Below are 26,302 nucleotides of genomic sequence, written 5' to 3'. Positions count from 1 at the left end.
AGGCAGCGCCATTCGATTTTATCTAAATATTTAGTCGGAGGCATTCACCAGTGCTTGGAGTTTCATCATTTACTCCCAAATAGGGGTGTTCATGGTTTGGGTTAGGTTGGTTATTGATTAAAACCATAACCAAACTAATTTAGTCGATTTTTAAAAGTCTAAAACCATAACCAAACCAAATAAAAAAATAACTACCGGTTTTGTTATTGTCGGTTTGGTTCGATTTGGTTCGATTTTTCGGTTTATGACTAGCAGTCATTAGACTTATCAAGAAACATTAAAAAGTTGAAAAAAAACATGTCTTTTTTTTTTGTTGAAACGATAACTTTTATTTATAGTTCAAGGTGGAACATACATCATAGAAACATTTTCACTATTAGTGATAGTGTAGTACTCAAGTTACCCAAAGTTGCTAAACTATTACATATAGAGCTAAAAACTAACTTAGTAGTGGCTGCACCATTTTTGTCATCTTAATACACATACGGAAATAAAGTAGAGTATAGCGACTTTTAGTTGTTGTTACAAACATACATATTAATTAAACATAAAGACTACCTAAAATTAAAATGAAAATATATGAAATAAAAAAAACTTTGCGTAATGATCCCAAACTTTGGGGCAGTACTTGCATTTTGCCCTCAATTCTCCCATTTTATTAAAAAAACTTTGTGTGATGATCCCAAACTTCAGATGTTTTTCTATCATTATCCCCATGGCTAGGCTCTCGACTACAAGGAGTTGTTTTTTTTTGCTTTTTAGGAGGATTACCCACGGAAGAAGTATTAGGGCATTACCATGTGCTTGAGTTGCAGCAAATGCTGATGTTACTGAAGTATCTTAGGGCATTACCATGTGCTTGAGTTGCAGCAAATACTGATGTTACTGAAGTATCTTCTATAGGAACCTCCAAATCTAAAACCTCTATCCTTTTCATATGAAAAATATTAAAAGTTTAGGACCCATTCAGACAAGAAAAAAGAAAGGTATAAATTCGAAAAAAAGAAAAGAAAAAAGAAACAACATAAAATCAAATGGCTGACAAAGAAAGGCTAAAAATTTAAGTTAAAGACATTAGACTCTAACATGAGCTTCTGTTAGTACGTTTACACTTCACACTTAAAAAAGTTAAAAGACTTAAAGACATGAGCTTGGGCATATTCTTAAAAACATGGGCCCTAAATAATCATGTGAAATAAGTAGACCAAAAATCAAATTAGTGATTAAAAGGTATAAAAATATTTATAATTATATATGAAAAACTAATATTATACATATAAATAATTATAAAATTTATGTATATAATTTATCGGTTTGGTTTAGTTATTTTTTAATAGAATCATAACCAAACCAAATATTATCGGTTTTTAAAATTTAAAACCAAATCAAACCAAACCAAACCAAATATCGATTTTTTTATTCGATTTGGTTAAATTTTCGGTTTGGTTTTGGTTTTAACCAAAACCGTGAACAGCCCTACTCCCAAACACTGAGGGGGCTATACACATGCATAAAACAACGAAAGTCGTTTAAAGCTACAGTCAGAACGGGGGACTGCCCGAATATAGAAGCGAACATGTAATCGGACTGACCATACTAGATGGAGGTCGTGTTTATGTTTTGCAGCCTGTATAAAAGTTAAGGGAATAAATAAAATTTTCCTTCGTTTGAAAAATCTTTGCCGTGGAAAGCAAATAAATTAAGCGGATCCAAATTTAAGCATACAAAAAACCTATGCCAAAATGAATTGGAGACGTTATTTTCTAAAGCACCGAGAAATAACGGCCCTCTCTTATTGATAAAAATTCTTCCACAAATTTTTAAAAGGAAAGAAGGTTAGAGTTCGGACACAATAGCAGCCGAACGAAAATTTTTCGGGCATGTTTGTTATAAACCTCGCAAAGGGGTTACAGTTTGAAATAGTAAGAGGAAAAACTACACGACTGGCTCTTCGAGACTTTGTGGATATTCAATTCAGATATGTTGCCTTTTGAGGTAAGAATTTCTAAGTCTGGGCCGGGAAAATGATAAAGCAAAAAGCAAGTCGTAACGTTATCTGTATTGCATTAAAGTTACCCCCGGGCCAGTAGCACCCGAGGGAAAAAAGCATAGAAGTAAGCCAGCAGGCCTGACTTCATAAGTTAACTAAACTAAAAGTTTGTCTGAAATAATCAAAAAGACAAAAAACTAAAACATGGGCACGTAGGCCCGAGAAGTTGATAGTTCCTAGGGTGAGGACGGATCTCCCCTGACATAGAGAGGGGTCCCCATTTCCCCATAGTCGGAGCTACTGTCCTTAGATGATCGAAAGTTAGCCATGGCGGATTCGGCGGCCACAAAATCCATATCCGCATCCAACAGGGCATCAGAAAGGTTTAGCTTATTGTCCAAAGCATCTTGAAAGGCATCTCTGCGGGACTTTAGAATAGCTAGGTCATGAACTAAGTTGGCTTTTTGTTGTTTAGCAACCTGACGCTGTTGCAGCCTTACCCATCGCCCCCAGAGTCGGGCTCAAGAAGCCTCAGAACATTTCAATTGATCCCGAGCAACCTTTAACTCACCCTCTAGGCGATAGACCCTTACTTGAAGGTTCTGATAGTCAGAGTCCTTAGCCTGAAGGGCCCCGTCCTTCTCTTCCAGCTTCTACTTCATCTTGTCATTGCTCAGCCACAGGGAATTCTTTAAGGATTTCGATTCGCGGCACCTTATTCAGAGCGTCTCTACCTCACGGCGAAGTTAGCGATTCTCCGCAACCGTTAAGCTTTCGGTCGGTATTTTCCCCGCTTCAGCCATGACAGTGGTGGCAGTTGCATGTATTGTAAAGGTTTGCTCCACAAGTTGCACCAGTATTGTTCTCAAGTTTTTACCAAGGGACCCAGGCTGGCCAGAGCTCTCCCCGAGATTACCGATTTTGAGGTGTGTTTCCAGGGATTCGACCGGCACGCTCCCGGTCGAGTTCAAAAGGCTCCGCACCACTAGGAGAGAGCTGGTCCTTATCTTCGTCGTCAACATTCACCACCTCATAGCTGGCCTGCACTACCCTTCATGCTTCAAGAAGGCGGCATCGGGTCTTCACTTGGGAACCTATCCCCTCAGTTGAAGTCCCAGCAGGTTGCGAAGGGCTACGCGCCCTACGCGTTCGGTCTCCTGAGTTTCGGGTGGTAGCAATCATTATGTTGCAAAAGGCGGTCTCACTTGAAGGGACCTTCCTGGCAGACGACCGCCTTGCGGGGATACTTGTGCAATATTAGAACAAGTTCGTAAGAAAGTAGGGAGAGGCTTACATGAGAAAGTAAAGGCATTGGGTCCGTTGTCTTACCGTGGTTTTTTCTCCTCACTAGTTGACAGTGAGGCTTTTCGAGGTCCTGGTTAATCCTGAAGTAGCATGTAGTAGGTCCATCAACCAATGGAATATTCCATGCACGTAGTTGGGGTCTACAGGGGCAGTTGTAAAACAAGAGCAAGTTACCTATCGGCGCTAATAAAAAATTCGAATAAAGAAAGCTGGACAGGTCGAACTTACGGGTGTGGTTCCAGACTTTCTGGAAGGGCTGTGGGGAAGTACAATAGAGAAGGTCTATTCGAATCATTACAAACCGGTCATACCAGCCCTAGTCGAAGTCATCCTCAGCACTAGTTATCAGCCCGTGGGAGCCTCGAAGGAATAAATGAACCATTTCGTATCGGAATAGATGAGGTCAATACAATTGCATCAGGTGGTCAACGGTAAAGGCAAGTCCGGTGTGATCACCAAAGTTCTGGATGTAGTAAACGGTCCTCCATAATTGAAGGTAAATTTGGCCTAGGTAGATGTGGTACCTTCGGCAGAAGGTCTCGAACAAACGAGGAGCGAGAATCCAATGGTGAAGGGATAGGTGTGGACCATGGAGTATCCATCAACATGGTTTGTCATCCTTCCTTCTGTGCCAACTAGAAGGACCACAACTTTGGGTCCCCAGTAGCAATCCTGAAATACTTTAGGAAGATTTTGGTTAGTTATCATCAAGTTGATCTTACCTACTGATTCATGGCGGGTGTCAATCCGGAAGTCTTCCAGATATGCGCAGTCCATCGACAGTATCTCTAATGCAAGGAACCCTAAGTTGATTTCCATAATGGCAGAAGCCTCAGGTGCTTTCCCTTACCTTTGAGAAAGGAAACTTTCAGAGGAGTGAGAAGAAGAAGAAGAAGAAGAAGAAGAAGAAGAAGAAGAAGAAGAAGAAGAAGAAGAAGAAGAAGAAGAAGAAGGGGAGTTCTTAGGGCTGCTCAACGTTAGTGCCATGATAGAGATTGTATGCGTTTTACTCAATGAAAAGGTGTCACGACCCATTTTAGGATTGCACGAGCACCTACCATTCCCACCTCGGTAGGCAAACCCTTAACCCAAAACAAGAATCATTTGCAAGTAAAGAACGAGATTCATTAATCTTCAATTATAACGTAATCAAAGTGCGGAAATCAAACTATTATATATAAATAAAATAGCTAAAATGTTTACAACAATTTAATAAATCTGACTCCTTTCCCATGACCTGGTCTAGACTAGTACAAGAGTGACTAAGATCAATCACTTGATACAATAATGAATATAAAGACTCAACCTCCATCTAGGAATGATAATGATGAAAGCCTTCAAGATAGACACCGTGCATCTTCCGGAAAACTCCAGTCAACCAATATCCTAAAAAACTCTACACCTCAAAAGGGATGTAGCAAGAGTAGTATCAGTACAACACACTAGTACTGGTAAGCATCATAGGCCGACAATGGTTAGAATAACATATTTGTAATAGAATTCACAAATAAGCATGGTAGGCAAAACTAAGTCAACAGCACACATCACCTACCGCTCGTCTCAACAATTATAAAGTTCTTATTACATTAAATCATCCTTAGAGATCCATTGCTTAACTATATTACCACTCACCTTATAGCTATTTTAATAAGGACAATTATGCTCAAGTATCACCGGTCAACTATCATTACAATATTCACTCTTGTTTTAAGGAAAGTTCTCTCGTCGTCCTAATATTCATTACTCACCCAACCTGGCAAATCATATACACCCATATTAAGGTCACATAGCACCACACTTTCCCAATCTAAAATCACAACCTATAGTTATAGCAACTAATCCCAACTATAGCCAATATGAATCAGTACATCACAATCACATCACAATAAGTCATCACCTATGTTATAACATCTAAACCCAACTGTGCCAAGTCTTAGTATAATCATTCCGAACCAGTACATCACAACCATATCACAACAAGTCACATGAAACCAAAAGTACAATGCAATGCAATGCAATAATGTATATATGAGGAATGCAATGCATATGCAGTCTTTGTATAATATGTTCCGGGCGGAATAACTCCACGTCTCAGTGATCATGGCCGATGGGGGACCCGCGAAGTCCATGTACTATTCGCTCTGAAAAATGACCTCGAATCACGAGCACACTCTCGATCCAGGCAAGAAACCTCAAGCATCGTCACTCATTCATTGCCAACAAAAAACCTCGAGCAACGTGCACTCATCTCTCTTTTACACTCTCCGGCAAAGACCTCGGAGGCTACACTCTCTCACTTGCCATCATCAGTACCATAACCATGCAATATTAATGAATCATGGAAATGAGTATGAATACGATGCAATGTAATATCAATAACCAATTCAATCCCAAAAAGTACCACCCAGGGCACACAAGTAGTATCAATAATAAGGCTACACAATAAACCACAATGAAATCACAATCTCATCTCAATATCGATCAAGTAAAGTACCGCAATATCATAGTCATGATATATCACTAGTCACAATTACCTAATGTCTCAAAGTGGCAACTAGCCAATAAGTAAATAGAACAAGATAAGTAAATCAACACAATGGGGTGGCTAGCCCCCAAATCATACAACAAGGCCCAACCTAAGACAATATCCAACCCAAATTCATATCCTAATGGTTTTCATGCATTCTCCGATAATATCATCTAAAGGTATGCCTAGCTAATCAAGGTCTCACCATAAAGTAAGCATAAATCTACAACTGTAATAGTAATACGTAATAACCGCTACTTCTTATATGTTATCAATCTAAGTATCCATCCCAGTCTCCAAAATCCTGTACATGCATTCTCAGTTTCATCTAACACTCGTATATGAAAGTCTAACCAGAGTCTACCAAGAGACGAAAGTCGTAACCTACCTCAAGGTCGAACAGGTGCGTGAATATCCACTTGGATTCCATCTTCCATCTTTGTAGGGAAATTGTAGATCCGAGAGGTCTAGGAACAATGGATACATTCAAGTAAACAACAATTAGGAATTTGGGGTCATAGGGGTAAAATCGTCATTTATCAAATAATCATTCTAGATTCTTGATTTATTGCTATTTCACCTCCTTTATGGAAATTAAGGTTTACCTAAGTCAAACTTACCTCACTAATTCACATACATCATTAATAACATCTAACAAGTTACCCCATTTGAGGAATAGAAGGGATTTGGGCTTAGAACTAGTTATTAATCCAACTATTGTAATAAATAAGCCATCCTCGAGTTACTAATTACTCTAGGTCAACATTACCACTTTTACCCAATAGTCTCATAAGAATTTTGAGGAAGAGCCCTCATTTCATGCCTAATCATAATCATAAATGGTGTAAGAAGAAGGAGGGAGTTAAAGGAAGATTAAATGAGAGATTTAAAGAGATTACCTTCCCAACATTCAAGTCTCTAGGGCTGGAATTTTCACTCAGCGGCGGCTGTAACTTGGGGGGAATGAATATTAGGTCAAGCTAATAAATGGGGCTTTAAATAGGGATATAACTGCTCGTCAACCGCTCTGGCAGTCTAGAAGTCTCTAAGGCAGCACCGCTTCAGCGGCAACCTCACCGTTGGGGCGGTATTTTAAAGATTATACATCTTCGCTTCGGCAGAGCACGCTACCACTGCTGCGCAAGCGGTGGGACGGCAAGATAGTAACTTTAACGGTATAACTGGGCCCAATGGTCCAAATCCAAAATTTCATACACAATTCGTATGACTGGTCCGATCAAGTTAGCGATTTTTAAGAGCATAACGAACCCAAGGTGTTTTAAGGGGTCAAGGTCTGAATATCCCAGAAGTCACGGTAACTACGAAATGAGTCGTTACAAAAGGTTAAGGGTTTTCTATAAGGAAGGGTTGATGCATAGAAGGAAGTAAATAATTCATTCTAACGTGGTAGTTATGGAGAGAAGATTGGAACTTATATAAGGAAGGGAAATCTAGAAACTTCCCTTAAAACGACGAGTCGACAGATATCGAAAGGGTCAATCGACACTGCCGTTTCTGGTGTTTGGCGCGACGATTGAGGTGATTAGATGCCTCCCTTTCCCGCGTAATTGGACTAGGTTCAAATCTTTTCCACTTTCCGGTCCCAACTGTTCTAATCCCGAAAAATGGGAGGACTATCTGTATTGGGCTAAATTCGTATAACATAGCTGGACCTGTATCGTTAGGCCACGTGGCTTAAGGGATAAGTCAAAGATGAGGCAACATTAAGTGGCACCGGAGGAAATGCCTTAGCACCGGAGGAACCATTTGGTCCGGTAGATTGTTGGAGTAGTTCCGGAAGAGAGTTCAACGGGCTGCCGTTACGAATCAAGTTGAACGTTATATATTGGGGTTATTAAGCTTAATGGTCCTCTTTATTGCTTATTATTATTACACAATTAATGATCATTATCGGTAGGGGCATAATACATGAAATGTGTGCCCCTAACTCTTAGTATAAATAGAGATTATCATTCCCATTGTAAGGACACGAAATTCAAGAGGGATACACTCCACTTATACACGATTGCTTCATTTCTTAAGTTCTTTATTATTTCACTAAGTGTTTAATTAGTCACAAGCTTGGTAGGAAGAACTAGCACCGGGCTCGATCTAAGCTCAAGCTATTCTCAAATTTACTTTGCTTTATTTCATTTACATTCGATTTACTTGCATATTATATTGATTTACGGGTCATTTTGATCCACGTGTACTTGACCACGAACACAAATTCAACTGAACCGTTTTCCCGGTAAACGACCATATATATGTGTGCGTACATATATATATATATATAGAGAGAGAGAGACAGAGAGAGAAATTTTTACTTCTATATATTTGAATTTTTGTTAATTATTTCACTTAAGTTTATTTAATTTGCTTAGTTCATGTGGTCGACACACTTCCCATATTTCAAGACAGCGGCCTGTATAATACAAATCCTACAACCTATATGTTTGTGTACGTACACGGTTAGCATCTCCATCGTATAAAGAACAGGGGCGGAGCCACCCTATACCAAGGGTGGTCATCCGAACACCCTTCGCCGGAAAATTGTGTAGGTTACGTAGGTGAGATTTTGCAGTTTGTGTCGATATCTGATATAATGAACACCCTTAGAATAATTGTTCGTTGGAGCGCAGCGGTTAAGGTTGTTCAATGTCTATCCCGCGTCGCGGGTTCAATACCCCGCTTAATCAGATTTTTTGATTTTTTCAAATAAAAAGCAAAGCCTGTTTGAGCACTGCATTTCTTTGGAATAGTACCATTGTTGTCAAATCACAAATGTCAATGGTAGCATTGTGGAAAACAAAGTATGTTTGACTTGTTTTTTAATTACTCAAGAAATTTGTTTAAAACCGCGTCATTTAAACCTGTCGGATGCCATCAAATATGGTTGCATGGTTCTCTCTTCTCTGGTTCTTCTTTTGTTTTCTTTTGTTTCCTTACAACTTTTTGCTTTCTAATGGTGTCCGGTGATTTTCTTTACTGAATTCCTTTGAGTGATTTTCTTTGCTCAACTAAAACATTTAGGGAAAACTCAAAAGGACATTTTAAATTTTAGTACCCGGATAATGCTCCGAGGACAAACTATGAAAAACATGGCAAAGCTAAAAGTTGTTTATTTCGATAAAAATTTGGTGCACCCATTCATTGAAATTTTTTTATTCAGTTATAAGTTTGAACATCCTTAATCAGATTCCTGGCTCCGCCACTGATAAAGAAAGTCAAATATTATATTTTAAGATACATGAAATATATCTATAACCACTTTTTAATTATGATCATCAAATGATAGATCGAGGACCAGACTTTTGAGCTAGTTATTTTTTACTTGGGGAATGGTTTGACTGTGAATCAGATTATAGTTAGTGTAGTGCATGTATAAAACCAAAAATCTAATCTTCTGGTGTTGTGGGTAGAATAAAGTAGTACTATATGAGAGTTGAAGCCAAAAATGTGTTTGAATTTAGATTGTGTAAGAGTTTGAATACCCAATAACTGACATCACATGCCAACCGTATCACAGTTGGATTTATATATAATACATATTGCATACGCGTAATTTAATTCCTTTTCTTCTTATTTTGATCATTTTTATTTTGGAGAAATGAAAAAATGCTGATTTAAAAATGGTGATTTAAAGTATAAAGGATAGTAAACTACAAAAAAAAAAAAAAAAAAAAAAAAACTTAAAATTCAACTTTTCACTTATGGCTTACTATTTCAAGACTCGTGAACTCTCTTAAATACTCCTAAATTAATTATTTTCCTACACTATTCCACCAAAACCTATTATTCTAAGATAATATAATTTTCAATGCAATTTAAAACTACTAGATCTCTCTTGTTTTCTTTGTTCTTTGACTTTGAAATTCAGCAAAGATTTTGGCAATATGCTTTGCTAGTTGTTGATAATAAAATAAGGAAAAGAGCTCCGAAGTACATATACAAAACTATAATCATTTCATTCTCTAATAAATAAATTTATCTTCTACTAGTTCTTCGGTAAAGGTTTTGTCTGATTTATAAAAGTCAAACAAGACAAATAAATTACTAGAAAAATATTTCAAATAAAGAATTCCGAAGTACACATTTCAAATAAATTTAAATTTTTTAATATTGAGCTAATCTAATTCAATTTCTTCAAGGATTAGTTAAATTGACTGTCACTAACCACAATGGGTTACATAAATTAGGACAGATTATATACTGAGATGTCAAGCCATTAACAAGTCGACTTCTACATTTACACTGCAAATGCCAAAAAAAAAAAAAGACCAAGTTATGTAAAATCTCATTACATGCAACTGTTCAAAGTATCTCATGTAAGCTAGCTACCCAAATAAAAGTACATAAAATGCTACAATTGGTTTCCCTTCTCATGTAACGTGTTAGGCTCTACAATGCGAGGTTAAACATTGCTATCGTGAAGCTAATCAAGTTGCGGATGCACTTGCTAAATGGAGTATTACCAATGGTGACTTGATGATCTTATCTAGTTAGAGAGCTACTAGAACCAAATAAAATGGCCTCTCTAAGGCATAAACAGAGGACGAACAATTTTTGCGTAAGAGGATGAATTACAGTTTTGCATTAGTCTCACTGGACTTACTGTATAGTTTTATTAGGGACTTTAAGAACCCCGTGCTTTGTAATTGAGGTTGGGTCATTTAATGCCCCCTCTAACTATAATTTTGGTGATAAGCTAAGGTAACGGCACCATACGGCGGAAAATTAAAAAAAATAAAAAAAAAATGTGTTAGGCTCTACCTTTGTGTTCAAATAGACTTATATTTCATAGTCGGTCTATGTATCATTTGTCCAAAAGAGGAAAATAGAAAGAAAAAAAAGTTATTCGTACATGAATAGGGGCATTTTGGTATTATATCAAGAAAAAGTTCTCTCACTTGACTTTTTATGTTAATTATGCATTTTTGGCGAATCATTGTCTGAATAATGTTGAGATTTTGGTCAATCGTTATCACGTTGTTCCATATTCTGTTCCGCAGATCCATCATTTTCATGGAAAGATCATGCAAGTCCATTACCTTACATTACTAAAGAAGTAAGGGTGAACTATAAGGAATTGACAAGTTCCTAGCTATACGAGACAAAAATGAAGTTTGTATTTACTACTACTTGGTCGTTAAAAAGGACGCTTAAACTTTTTTATTTTATTTCTTGTATTAGGGGAAGGGGATATTACGCTATTGATGAGGTCTCAATCCACCATCTCAATTATGGAATACGCAAAGAGCTCGCCAAGTGACCTAGCCTCAACTCCATTCGCTTAAACTTTTTATTTTATCTTTAATGAAATGTTTATATGGGCACTCGAATGTTGGAGTACTATGTTTAATACTATAAATTTTAAAAGTCTTATAATCACACAAATATTATAATGACATGTTTGATACCACAAGTTTTAACAGTTCTTCTATTTTTTTCTTCAAATAGGTTCAGAATAAAAGAAAATGGAGGAAATAACGGTATATACTACTGTATATTTAGTAGAAACTTTGAGAAGATAAACTCGAGACTACCCACAAACTAAGGCCAAAATCAAGTGAACAATTATTTTTAAATATCTTCCCACTAGCTATATCACACCTTGCAGCTTTACCTATAAAAGGAAACTCTCATTAAGGGTAAAGACATTGTGCCTTGAGTAATCTGCTTTCTCGTCATCCCAATTCTTAGGTTTAAGTCCTTCGATATTATTGTCTTGTATACTGTCCCCCTTCATCACTTCCTAGCTAGGAAAAGAAAATGAGAACTCAGTTATTACTAAGTTATCTTGTTTTTCTGTGTCTTGTTCTTTGTGGAGTTGTTTGGGGTGCAGGAAATGTACCACGCAAAAACTTCTACAAGAGCACTCGTTGTCCAAATGCTGAACAACTTGTTAGAGATATCACTTGGAGCAAAGCCAAGAGTGACCCTACCTTGGGTGCTAAATTGCTTCGAGTCCACTATCATGATTGTTTCGTTAGGGTACGTACTAATTAGAGTTACTATCATGCACGTCTTAAGTTATATACTATATATTAACAGTATAAAACAATTAATATGTTTAACCTGTTATATAGCGCAGTTATGTTATCATATTTAACAGGTTACCAATTAATGCTTACATTTACTTCTTCTGACATTGTTATTTGTATTGCAAATTTGTAGGGATGTGATGCATCCATATTGCTGGATAAAGTGGGAACAGATCAATCTGAGAAGGAGGCCAGACCAAATCTCTCATTGGGTGGTTTCAATGTAATTGATGATATCAAGCAACAAGTTGAGGCAAAATGCCCTGGAATTGTTTCTTGTGCTGACATTTTAGCTTTAGCTGCTCGTGATCTTTGTTTCCTTCCCAGTAAGTAATATATAAGTCAATCACATGATATATAAATATCCATGCGTTCAAGGGGCAGATCTATTATCAAAGTTACAATTCAGCAGAATCCGTTAATTTTTTCTTTTCAGATCCTATAATTGTGCTAAGAAAATCCATTTAATATATATAGTGTATAAATAATCAATCTAATCTTAAACTCAATTAATATCCTCTCCTAAGATTAAGAACTAATAAACTTAGACTTTTGGATCTCCCTTTGCATGCGCTTATAAAATTCAAGTAATTATTACATATGCTGAGAGTATAAGAAATACAAATTTTATTTATTACATATGCTGAGAGTATAAGAAATATAAATTTATTGTGATGTTAAGCATTTTTCTTTTAATTATATTTCTTCGCTAACTCTTTGCAGTTTAAAACCTTAATGTGGGATGTGGCAACCGGAAGAAAAGATGGGAATGTTTCCCTTGCAAGTGAAGTGAATGGAAACTTACCTTCACCATTCTCAGATTTTGCAACCCTTCAACAAATCTTTGCAAACAAAGGCCTAAATGTCGACGATCTTGTTGCATTATCAGGTAAAATATATAATTGTCATACAAAGCGAACTGTATGATGAATTAGTTTGTTATCTAAAATATAAATATAGGTAATCGTTCATAAAAAAATACGATTACTAATCTAAAACCTAGAGTATGTTACGTGCTACAACAAGTAAAATACATATGATATATAATCCCTACGCCTCATGTTATGTGACACACTTCTTTTTAATTTGTTCCAAAAAGAAGGGTACCTTTTTGTATTTGAAAACAATTAAACTTTGAACTTCTCATTTAGCCGCACAAAAATGTTTATGGCCACAAGTTTTCAAAAGCTTATTTTCCTTCTTAAAATCCGTGCTAATGTTAGTAACTCTATATACTAACACACAAATTAAAATGAAGAGAGTAGTATTTATGTACGTGTATATAAGTTAAATCGCGAGTAATATATATATATATATATATATATATATATATATACACACACACACTTTACACACTTTATCCATGCATGCAGGTGCTCACACAATTGGTGTTGCCCATTGTGGAGCTTTCTCAAGGAGACTCTTCAATTTCACTGGCAAAGGTGACATGGATCCATCTCTCAATCCTACTTATGCTCAATCTTTGAAGCAATTGTGCCCTAATCCAGCAAATCCAGCCACAACTGTGGAAATGGATCCTTTGAGCTCAACTTCATTTGATAGCAATTACTTCAGCATACTTACTCAGAAAAAAGGGTTGTTCCAATCTGATGCAGCCCTTCTAACTGACAAAAAATCAATTAATGTCGTGAGAAAATTGAAAAAAAATAAGGCTTTCTTTTTTGAGTTTGCAAGATCCATGCAGAAAATGGGAGCCATTGAAATTCTTACAGGAAATGCTGGAGAAATCAGGAAGAATTGCCGCGTCAGAAATTGATTCTTGAAAATCCTATGATTTTATCATATGTTGTCACAAAAGTGTACAACATGTGCTATTTGTGTTATTTATGCCATTAATCTTAAGTAATTTTGTGGTTACATCCAATTTAAACTTCATGTAAGTTGGTAATGTTAATGTTTGAACAAGCAAGTTGTGACAATAAATTATTACGTTCAAATCTTTGATTTTGTTTTATCGTATACAAATTTCAAGGTCCAACTTTAGTGGTGATCACGAGATCAACAGTACAATTTTTTTTGGTTAATTTCCTAGATCATGTTAAAATAGGACCATAGTTATCATAATTAATACTACTATTCCATTTTCAAAATATATAGCAATAGTTCTCTTATACTACCTCCAATAAATCCCATAATATTAGGAATTTTGTCTTCTCTTTCACACAAACTCTAGCCGTCACTATCTCATATATCCCACCTGCCGGACCGCTGACAGCCGCTGCTTTGTGGGAAAATCAAATCTCTATTTATTTTTTTCTACACCAGAATTTATCTTTTTTCCGCTGGAGTTCTCTCCGTGACTTGGCCATAACTTGTTCTCTCCATGTACATTTGTATACTATTATGTATTATTGTATTATGTCTATGTATTAAATACTTAACATACACATGACTAAAGTGATATACATTTGCATACAAGACATATATATGACATACACAAACGCACAGAGATATACATATACATATATATATATATATACATACATATATATATATATATCTATGCATATACATATATAGATATATATATGTATGTATGTATGTATGTTCGATGCATGAACTTGTATATCATGTGTATCTCACTCTATGTATAGTGATTCATAGGACACAGGGGTGGAGTTAGAAGTCCTGATACGAGTTCGACCGAAGTAACCTAGAAGCTATTACCCAAATGGTGTATTTGAATATTAACAAATTCATTAAACATGTACCAACATTAGATTTAGAACTTAATTATATCACTTGAAGTCGTCATTTTATAAACCAAAACCCATAAAGTTGAACTTTCTCACTCCGCCTCTGATAAAAATACAATAACATACACCCAACATACAACAAAAATATATCAAACATAAACTAGAAATACATTGAGATACTACTTACATCGTGTTTTGGTGTGAACGACGGCGGCGGCGATGCGGAGCAGGGGGTGAAGCCGGCGGAGTTATGAGGATCAAAGCCGGCGGTGGCCGGAGTTACAATAGCTAGCGGCTATAGTAGATGATGGGAATGAGTCAGCGGCTCAATTAGAGTTAGGTGGTAGAGAGAGATCAAATTGTGAGAGCCTAAAATTAAGGACTCCTTATTTTACTTAAGTTGCTATTTTTTGAAAAATATAGTTATGTTGAATAATTAGGGTAAAGTGTCTTTAAAATATGTAATTAGGGGTCCTTTTTGTTATAAATGAAAAAATTCTCTTTTTATTCTAGATAAATCTTATGCCGCCAAAACAATTATGGAAGTTGGGCTATTTTTAGCCCATCATAATATGTTGACAGGGGTATCCCCATATCTACCTTTTTACAACTCCGCACCTAGGGGTGTACAAAGTAAACCGACAAACCGCACCTTATAATATAAACCAAGTTTCAAACCGAGAAAAAAATGACTAGTGGTTCTTTTGACTTGTTTGGTGTTGGAAAAAAAAAAAATCGACCACAATTGGTTTGGTTTGATTTTAACTCAAAAAAAAGTCAAACCGAACCAAACCAACCCGACATTACATGTATTCAATTTTTAAAATATTTTATACATAAAAATATTTATTTGTAAAGTAATTTATAAATATTTCTTAAATCTCTTCGTAATTTTTAATTTATTATCATATTATTCAAGCTTGAACTTAGAATTTTGAATGTCAATAAGTTTTATATCCTATGGATGTTAGTAACTCAAATAAAGTCCAAACCAAAACCAACTCAACACTAATCCTAACAACGTAAATTCAATTTACCACTACAAATGACAATAATGTTGGATATATATTCTTTAGTTTTGCATAATTGATTTAGAGAGTAAAAATACATAACTTAAGTTTTTTTCTCTACTGTCATATAATTAATACTTATTTTAGCATGACTTAGTATTTTTAGATTATGGTCATTTTCTTTTATGGCTTGTTAATTAGTAATATTTATTTTAACCGATTATATTAGCTTTTGTTGAATATTTTAATACAATGTCATCACTCTTCTCACATTTTGTGTTATTTTCTTAAGAAACACCTTAATTATATAATTGTATCTTACTAGGACTAAAGAAATATTTAAAGTAAAAGTTATATGTTTTGTATCAAGACTATCCGAAAAAAAAAAACCCGAAAAATCCGAGAAAACCGAACAACCCGAATAACCCGAGGTTGAAAAACCCGAATTTTATTGGTTTGGTTTGGTGTATAAATTTTAAAACCCGACACAATTGGTTTGATTTGGTGTTTAAAAAATCCAAACCAACCCGGTCCATGTATACCCCTATCCACACCTTGTGCAAACATAGGATTGCAGCATAAGCCTAGTAATCCCCTATACTTGTTATAATACAATTTAGCTAACGAAATATTAGACTTATAATATCAAATTCTGAAGTTTGGGGGCTGTCATTTATCCAAGTGGTATGATGCTCTTTAGAGGTTGTTGGCAGCTCTTGATATATCGTGATTAATTTTGTTTGTGTCAGTTCAGATGCATACTTTTCCAATTAACTTGATTAGTTTTCTTGTAACAATGTCAAATCTCTACATTAGCTTGGGAAAGAATCTGAGTTGTGCCATCCACAATAACGTTCATTTTATAGTTGTATGTCCCCGTCCTCTCCAGGGAGTTTGAAATAATTAGGAATGTTCCTCGAATGAACGGGTCAAAACCCGGAACAAATTACATGAACATGTTACCGTTAGTTAAGGAATCCAATTTTATAATCAAAATACAATTTTGATGTCAATTTCTAGTCCTAATCCAACTCTATAATTAGCTCTATTTTCGTTCAATCTTGAGTGACTAGCTACTTATATTTGATCCATGTTATCCTTGGGGAATCTAATTCAACAAACAATGCCTTCCCGAATTGAGAAGGGAGTTTAGGGAGTGTTTGGTAGTGAAGATTTTCTGAAAAATGTTTTTCATATGGTCAAAATTTCTATAAAAAATTAGTTTCTTAACTCTTAAGAATCAAGAAAATGACTTTTCTAGCGGCCAAACTAGAAACAAACAAGTTTCATAAATGATATTCCAAGCTCATTGTCACCTCTCCACTACCCTAATCTCCACATCCTTACTACCTCATCCCCCGCCAATCCCCACCCCGCCCCACTCCATCTCCATAGTGTTTTTTTATATTACATAAAAATGCTCTTAGGATAATATTTTTTTGTTTACCAATTACGAAACACCATAAAATAAGTAAGAAAATCACTTGTTTTTCAAGAAAACATTTTCCTTCATGCCAACCCTTAAAGAATACAATGATCCAATGAAATAAGCAATGACGGATTTAGGACTGTTAAATTGAAAATCTTGAGGGAAAAAAACAATTTCAAAAAACTAACACTTATGAGAGCTAAGTTTTCAGGTTAACATTATTGTCACGCTAATGATGGGCAACAACAACAACAACATACCCAATGAATCCCACAATGTGGGGTTTTAAATTTAGAGTGTTTTATCTTAGTACAAGTCAATTTTTGAAGATCCTTGGCTCAAGAAAAGGCATGTCATTGAGAGGTTAGATACGGATATATAACAATTCAAAGTAATTATGAAAATGAAAACAACGAAAGTTAATAAGCCATGATAAACCATTCCGTGCTTTAATAGATACTTAAATCAAGGGACAAGAAACTAAAGATTAATGTTACGACGCAAGAAAGGATAAACGCGACTACCTACTAGCCTTCTATTCTTCGATGAAAAGTCCTCCATACCCTCCTATCTAAGGTAATGTCCTCGGTAAGTCAAAATTTGGAGATGCGCCATGTCCCGTCTAATCACCTCTCCCCAATATTTTTATTTTACTCTTCTTGATTGAAATCCATAGCTAGCCTCTCGCTTTATACCTCCGCAAGTGTCAATGGGCATTTGCATCTCTCCGCATCACATGCCCAAACCATCTCGGCCTCGTCCCGCATCTTGTCCTCCATCGAATATATATATACTTTGTATATATAACTTCATTCCTAATCCTATCGCTCCTAGTATTCCCACACATCCATCGCAGCATTCTCATTTTCTCCACTTTCATCTTCTGAACGTGCGACTTCTTGACTGGCCAACACTCCGCCCCATACAACATAGTCGGTCTAACCACCATGCTAATGATGGGCATGTTGGTCAATTATATAGCGCAGTTCAAACGTTATTTCAATTTTTTTTTTTTTTTTTTTTAAAAAAGTAAAATTAAAGCCACCTTCAAGGTGTACATTAGGCATGGCGGTCCCTACCTTTTACAGTTACAACCAAAAGTTAAATACATATATAAAAGTTATATCGAGACTAACCTCTTCAAAAGGGTTCGGGGAATGAAGAAGCCTATTTCTTTACATTTTAATGCCTCATAGTGATAATCCTCACAGGTAAGGCTAACTCCATTATACACAACATGTGCTTATGTGATTGATCGAGGATTCCTCTCATATATACAAGCGTTAATACACAAATTGAAATCATACACTACCCAAAATCACGGGACCGTCACTTTGATAAAAATCGAAATATGAACTTGAAAAGGTAGATATTTGAGTCGATGTGTTTCGAGTTCAAATTCAATAATTATGTCTTGGAATAATGAGAGATCGCACATTATCACACTCCATTAGAGGATACAAAAGGTTCTTCCAAGTCTGTGGAGATAACTTTTGGTGAGATACTAAGATATCATGGGTTTCGGCCTTTTTTGCTTTATTGATTTAGTTCATTTTGATCCGGCCAAATTTAGCTATACTCGCTCATTTGACACCTCTATTGGCGACATCACCTAACGGATGCACATTTGGAATGCGTTAGGGCACAAGTACTTTTACAAGTCGTGACTAATGAAACAAACACCCATATTACTTCAACAATTACAACTCCATTCAAACTATTACATGAATTAGCAATACTTAACTGAAATACAACGCTAAAGGAAGAATAGGGATGAGAAAACAGAAGATATACAATAGAAGAATGGGGCTGAGAAGAAACTAACTTTTTTCAATAATACTCAGATAACGTCCAATTCATAACTACTGCCCCTTTTAATGGAACCGTTCTCACGCCGTTTACTCAAACTGGATCCCAAATAAACCTAGCCCTATTGCTTATTCTCGGCCCAATAGCTCTTGTCAGCCCAATAACTATTGTGACCTTGGTATCTATATTTGGCTGGACTTGGTTCATAACAACTAGTTTATGAACATCAATTATATTTGGATCGTTTTACTGTAATAGTACTCGTAATTGACTAACTGTAAAACATAGAGAGCTTTTTGCAAGTCATTAAGTTTTGTTTTAAAGGTAATCTTGATCATTGAGATGATTCAAAGTAATTAGAAAAATAAAAAAAGCAATGACGAGTCAATTGGATCTTGGAAACATCAGACAATTCACACACCATACACAAAAAGAAAACTCTAGCCCAATGCAATTATGAGCCTATGTTATAATATGCAGTTTCTTTTAGAATTTTCTTGGAACATTTTAATTTATCCTAACTAATGCAATGAACCCACTGAGAACTTTAACTTATATATGTACGAAAAACGTGTTCTTTAGTGATCCATCAGTGGATTGTAGTTGTTAAAGTATATTTGAGATTAAATGTCATTTTGTTTGGTTACACGTACCAAGTGCAGCAGAAAGAAGTAATTGCAGAACACCAAGAATTCATTAACTAAATTAAGAAATGCAAGAAAGAAACCTTAATTAGTGGCCAGCAACAAAACCTGAAGTGACAATTAATTAAGCGGATGTACAGTGAGTGATTAGTGGTTCTTTTTTATATTCATTCCATTATCTAAAATTAAGTGGAAAGGCCAAATGGATTGTTATTATAGCTTTAAGTAATATTGATACATGCATCTGGAAACTTGACACATCTGCCGAACCAAGCACACACAAATTAATAGCTAAATAAAAGCCACATTTGTGGACTCGGTGAGCGAAGTTATGTGACATTTACATGTGCTGGTGGTACGTAGCAAGAACACAGCGTAATAATCGAGATGCATGTAAGTTGACTAGGACATTATTGTTATTGGAAAAAAAGAAGAAGAGATTTTTGTGGACTCTACAGAATGTTTCTTTGTTTTTGTTGAAATTTGCTTTCAATTAGTGCAGTAATTTTTCAACATAATTAGTTGCTTAGTTTTAGGATAAATTTGAATTTCAAATTTCTATTACATATTCTAGTTTGTTGAGATATTTTAGTCTTTTTGGATTCTTGTTAAGCTCTTCAATCCGCACATAAGACGATTCCTCTTTTTATACTCAATTATGTAAGAGTCCAGTTAGCTCGTCTATGTCTGGCAGTTTAAGTCTTGACCCACCAGCTTCTTTTCAATCCAGGAGTTGCATGATAAGAAAGTTCTTGATCTCGGCTAGCTTCAATTAGTTAAATAGATCAGGAAGGAGTTTCTATAAATTATACTCCCTCCGTTTCAATTTATGTGAACCTTTTCGGAGTACGAGGTTCAAACTTTATAACTTTGACCGCAAATTTTGACATAGATATTTCAAGTTTGTAAACTAAAATTTATATAGTTGAAAACTACATAAAAAGTACTATAAGTCATGATAATTTATAATTCAAATAATTTTGAAAAAATGTAAGAAAAATGTGGTCAAAGAATCACCTCGTAGACTCCCCAAATAATAATGGGTTCACATAAATTGAAACAGAGGGAGTATGTTTTAAGTTGGCTATTTAAAGCCCGTTATGCTTAATAAAATTATTGAAAGGCATTTTTAATCATTCGTCAAACCATTTTTGCTGGACTTTAAAAAATCAACAGTTTTCTGCTCAATCAAAAGTCAAATGTTTGCATCAATGTAGCCTCGCTACTAAATGGCAAGTTATTGTCAATAATAACTATATTGAAGGTGGAGAATGTATTTTAGAAGGCAATGCAATCCTTCTTTGTTTCTTCATGCATAGCAAAGTGTAACACTACTAAAAAAATGCTAAAAACCGACCAAAAAAATTTGATTTTTCCGACCTCACGAGGTCGGTTTTTGAAAAAAAGCGACCTCAAAACCGACCTCAAAAGTAGGTCCGGGTATGGGTAAAACATAGAGGTCGCAAATAATTAGCGACCTCATGAGGTCGGAAAAAAATGACCACACGTGGTCAGTACATGATTCGTCCCAAAAAAAAGGAAAATTAACATACCGACCTCATGTGGTCGGTCTATTAAATTATTACTTTTTCACCAAAAGCATTAACGACCACATGAGGTCAGTAAATTATATTAGTTTTTGTTTTTTTTTTTTCAAGTTACCGACCTCGTGTGGTCGGTATATTGAAATTTTATTTATTTATTTTTTGTGTTACCGACCTCATATAAATTTATGAATAATGACAATCATGAACCGACCTCATGAGGTCGGTTTCTGCAAAATGCAATTTATTTACCGACCTCATGTGGTCGGGTTCTTTAAAACAGGATGATAATATGAACACAACCGACCTCATGTGGTCGGCTTTTAAAATGTGGAAAATGATATGAACACAACCGACCACATGAGGTCGGTTTCTTTAAAATCCGGAAAATGAAACTAAGATAACCGACCTCATGAGGTCGATTTTTTTTTATAAAATTGGCCATTTTATCGCCGCCCGCCAAAAATGAAAACCAATTTCGCATTTAGCTAAAACTAGCTCAAATAGCTGCCAACAATCTAACACGCACATATAATAACATGCTACAACCCGCACTACGTAAAATTCAACTCGAAACTACTTTAAAGTTGAATCAAAACGTAGTTCAACATTCACAAAAAACATTAAACTACTTCAACCTTTGCAAACATCCACAAAACATTAAACTTGTCTAAATTAAGCCAATCTACAACATTAAACTAGTCTACATTAAGTTAGTCCACAACATTAAACTACTTCAACATTCAAAAACATTCACCAAACACTTCCACATTTTAACAAATCCACCAAAAAATTCATAAGTTAGTAAAATAATTAAAATTCAACCAACGATCTTATGCTCCATGGCCACAACACTCGCTCTATCTAACGACCCGGCATCATTGTAAATGTAGGCATACAAAGTGAGCATGTTTATACAGAAATAAAGAAGTAAGAAAAAGGAAATTTAGCTTTGCGGTCTTGGCCCAAGTTCTTTAGCAATCCTATGCTCTTCTAATTCTTTTCGTCCGTAGCTCTAAGTTCGTCTTCGCAGAATCTCATCTTGTATACCCTTATTAGTCAAATGTACCTCACAAAGGATGAAATAAAATAGTTAGTCAAAATGATATGCCACCCCGTAGGGTGACGTTTATAAACATAAATATAATATCCCTCGGTCTCGCATCAAACTTTGGGAGCTTTGATTACGAGAGGCTCAAACTCACGGTTCCGACTATGGCAAAGGATCCTGAATCATGCGCGGCTGCAAACTAGTGGCCAATCTAGTTGCCTTGCCAGGAGCAGCATGTTAGTTCCTACCTCGTGACACCAATAAGAAATCATCCTGACCCAAACCGAGGGATCCTACATGTACTCTTGAAGAGAATGGTTTCACCCTTACATTCTTACATTCTAATGTTCAATCAGGACCATGATTCAAAGACAGCTAACTAAGTCAATTAAGTGTGAGTTCACAAGACTTCTTTCAACTTTATTTGATTTCATACCTACTACGTCATTGACTGAGTCTTTATTCTGCACAAAAGAGAAAATATTTTATATTCATCTTCATTGACCGAGACCACTTTAATATAAGCAAGAGTTAGCATCTAAATATCTGGCACCGGCTACACAATCAGAAACCGTACGACGAGTTAATCGTAAAGTCTTATAGAAGACCAAGAGAAGGGCTTGAACTGAGGTTATGACATGGAATTTTTACATATTTGGAGAATAAGTATATGTGTCAACCTGCTCATGGGAGTTATAACAGCTTACAACTGTCTCAGCTAATTGGTGACTTGTCCTAAAACTATTTTACAATGAGAGATTTTACAGTTTACAATCTTCTACAGTTGTTACATCTTATGTCATGATCTCTAGAGGTTCTCTGGTTTGTCCAATTATGTTAAATACTGTTGCTCCAATGGAAGATGGTGTAAGGCCAGCTTCCGCCAACTGATCAGCAGGAGATCCATGGTCAATGTATCGATCAGGAAGAACTATTGGTCTCCACTGCACAAAATAAACAAGTGACAGTTGAGAAAATAACCAAATGCACACTACATATAATGTACGAAATATCTTCAGGAGAGTTTTACCTTCAACTTGCCATCAAGAAGCCCATCTAAGGCCATAAACTGAACAACATGCGATCCAAAACCTCCAATTGATCCTTCTTCAACAGTGATCAGTACCTCGTGTGATTTTGCGAGGCTCCTTATGAGAGAACGGTCTAGTGGTTTGCAGAAACGTTCATCTGACTGTTACTTGTAAACTGCGGGATTCTAACACAGCAGCAGCAGCCAAACAGATCTGCACAGCTGAGCCATATCCCAATAAAGCCACTCTCCCCCCTTCAACCAGTATCCTGCCTTTTCCAACCTGAAAATATTTGTTACAGGAAAAATCAAATGTCATTACTCAGTCGACAGCATTAAAGGCATAGTGGAAATTGAAAACGTACCCCAAGGGGAGTTCCTTTGTTTCCAACGGGCAGCTCTACACCAATCCCATTTCCTCTTGGGTATCTGAAACAACTTGGTCTGTCATCAATGGCAGCAGCAGTTGCTACCATGTGAAATAGCTCGGCTTCATCAGAAGGAGCCATTACTACCATGTTAGGAAGACATGCCATGAAAGTAACATCAAATGCGCCAGAATGTGTAGGACCATCTGCTCCAACATGACCTGCTCTGTCCATGGCAAACCTCACTGGCAGCTTTTGCAAATCAACGTCATGCTCTACCTGGTCGCAAGCCCTCTGCATGAAAGACGAATAAATTGCACAGAAAGGTTTAAGGCCTTCACAAGCCAATCCAGCAGCAAAGGTTACTGCATGTTGTTCTGCTATTCCAACATCAAAACACCATGTGGGGAAGCGACGGAGGAAAAGGTTCATTCCAGTCCCACCCCCCATGGCAGCATGGATTGCAACAATGTCTTTATCTGCTTCTGCTTCTGCAATTAAAGCCTCTGCAAAATATGTTGTATACGACTGAGTGTTTGCACTGGCTTTGAACTGCTTTCCTGTTGTTGGATCAAACTTGGCTACGCCTGCAACCCATAAACAGATTTAAATATTCATGTTTTCTATTTAAACAAGAATGACCTTTGTGAGACACAAAAGGAAAAAACAAAACAAAACAGCAAGATAAGTGATTGCTTACCATGATACTTGTCTGCAGCTCTCTCAGCATATGGATAACCTCGGCCTTTCTCGGTGACAACATGGATCAGTACTGGACCTGTGTTTTAGTACTTCTAACCTCTTTGAGAATAGAAATAAGATCATCAATGTTGTGGCCATCCACAGGACCGATATAATATATTCCAAGTTCTTCAACCAATGTTGATCCAGAACCACTGATCATGCCACGAGCATATTCATCAACTTTTGCAGCAAGCTCATGCATAGGTCCACCAATCTGCTTAGTAACTCCCTGCACCAATTTCAATCACATATAAGCCAATTCAGTTTGTTCACTAAAAAAAAACTTATTCAAATGTTTCTATCAGTATCCAAACCTTAGCGACTTCTCTTAGTTCTCTGAGAGGCCTATTAGATTGCAATCTGCTCAAAGCACTACTTAGAGCTCCAACAGGAGCAACTGGCCCATCCAGAGTAGCAGTAGGTAAAGAAACTTGTCTATTGTCGTTTAAAATAACAATCATATCAGAGTCCAGGTAACCAGCATTATTCATGGCTTCATACGCTTGACCTGCTGTCATCGCACCATCACCTATTCCGGCTATAACATTGTTGTTTCTTCCTTTTAGATCTCTTCCAACAGCCATCCCTGATCATTCAAACAAACCACTTTTACAGTCTGGATAACTAAAATTACATACTCCATACTTGAAGAAGATTAATGTTGAGGTACCAGACTTTTAAAAGAGTGGAGCTATAAAGGTTAAGATTCATGTACATTTATGATGGATACATCTTATTCACCAGAAGAGCAAGACATAGGCCAAGTGACATTAACTTGTATGAATGTAAGGATACCGATTCAAATAAAGCCTCAACATTCATATCACCAAATAAAACCCTTAGGTGGATTTGGATTATTACTTATGTTCAAAGTGATATACAAGATACATCCAATCCATGTTTAAGGGGGAATCGATTCAAGCATCACGAGTCTTGTTCTGTATTGAACTCAGTGCACAAGAAGGGTAGAATGGATATATACCTAGGCCTGCTGAGATGGTGGTGGAACTGTGGCCTGTGCAAAAGCAATCATATTCACTCTCCGACCGCTTAGTAAATCCTGCAAGTCCATTTGTCTGTCTTAATGTTGACATCTTCTCCCTTCTACCGGTCATGATTTTGTGAGATAAGACTGCAACATTCAAACCACACCATCAAAATGACGATACTAATAACCCCACTAGTCAAGCTTCTGTTAGTTTACCATATCTTTTTTGTTTTTTTGGGTAATGTTAGTTTTCCGTATCAATCACAAAAACCAAAAACAAGATGACCAACATCCCAAAGGATCCTATCTTGGGGAGCATTGAAGACATAGTGAAGAGCAACTGTAAGCTCAACAACACCAAGACTTGAAACAAGGTGACCCCCAGTTTTTGATACATTGAAAATTGTATCTGATCTTAGTTCATCTGCTAGTTGTTTAAGTTCCTACATCAAAATTAATATGAATCTTTAAGCACATAATTTGTTGAGTCGTTTTTTTGAACCATCATATATACCTTTTTTCATGGAGACAAGTAAATGACATATAAAATTTTACCTTTAAAGAAAGATTTTTCATATGAATGGGATAGTTGATAGTGTCCAGAATAGGTGTTGGTGGTCTGTGTGTGTAGTATTCTCCTGATTCTGACAATGATGCCTGAACCACACGTGACCTTTTCTTGACCTTCATAATAAATGAGTACAAAAAAACAACCATCTCACTCAGCACTATTTAATCTCAAACTGACAATTAATAACTTAAATATCAATAAAATTATACCAATTTTCACATCTTAAATCAATGACAAAGAGACAAGCGAATCCATCAGATATCATCTTTGATCTGACAGCTATATGCAGCTCAAAAAAAAGAAAAAAAAACTTTCCAATCTCAATGAAGAAATAGCAAATATTACTTCCAAATAAACTTAAATTGATTGAATCAATCACCATTTATAAGAAATAAAAGTAAAAAATACTATAGTACAAGCAATCAGCATAAAAAGAACTACATGTAGGAAAAGTGTAGTCCTTTTTGTATGAGTTAACACAGAAAAGCCTTCAACAGAAAGATGGTTCATCATCAATTTAAAAACCACCGG

The 26,302-nt window shown here is 36.0% G+C and overlaps 1 protein-coding gene and 1 pseudogene across 1 annotated transcript; one reads left to right on the top strand and one right to left on the bottom strand.

The window, feature by feature from the left end:
- The first annotated feature begins 11,478 nt into the window (after window positions 1-11,478).
- Window positions 11,479-13,826, top strand: LOC132032380 (peroxidase 24-like; annotated as a pseudogene).
- An 8,641-nt stretch (window positions 13,827-22,467) lies between these two features.
- On the bottom strand, window positions 22,468-25,905 carry LOC132034298 (probable 1-deoxy-D-xylulose-5-phosphate synthase, chloroplastic). The gene is given in 10 exon segments (XM_059424601.1): window positions 22,468-23,014; window positions 23,101-23,260; window positions 23,262-23,383; window positions 23,466-24,055; window positions 24,169-24,252; window positions 24,255-24,441; window positions 24,527-24,798; window positions 25,195-25,344; window positions 25,472-25,643; window positions 25,756-25,905. Coding segments are annotated over 10 exon segments (2,022 nt in total). The 5' UTR covers window positions 25,891-25,905; the 3' UTR covers window positions 22,468-22,864.
- Window positions 25,906-26,302: the final 397 nt, after the last annotated feature.

Source organism: Lycium ferocissimum, chromosome 10, assembly GCF_029784015.1.
Source record: "Lycium ferocissimum isolate CSIRO_LF1 chromosome 10, AGI_CSIRO_Lferr_CH_V1, whole genome shotgun sequence".
NCBI lineage: Eukaryota > Viridiplantae > Streptophyta > Magnoliopsida > Solanales > Solanaceae > Lycium > Lycium ferocissimum.
This window is presented reverse-complemented; position numbering and strand designations above follow the sequence as displayed.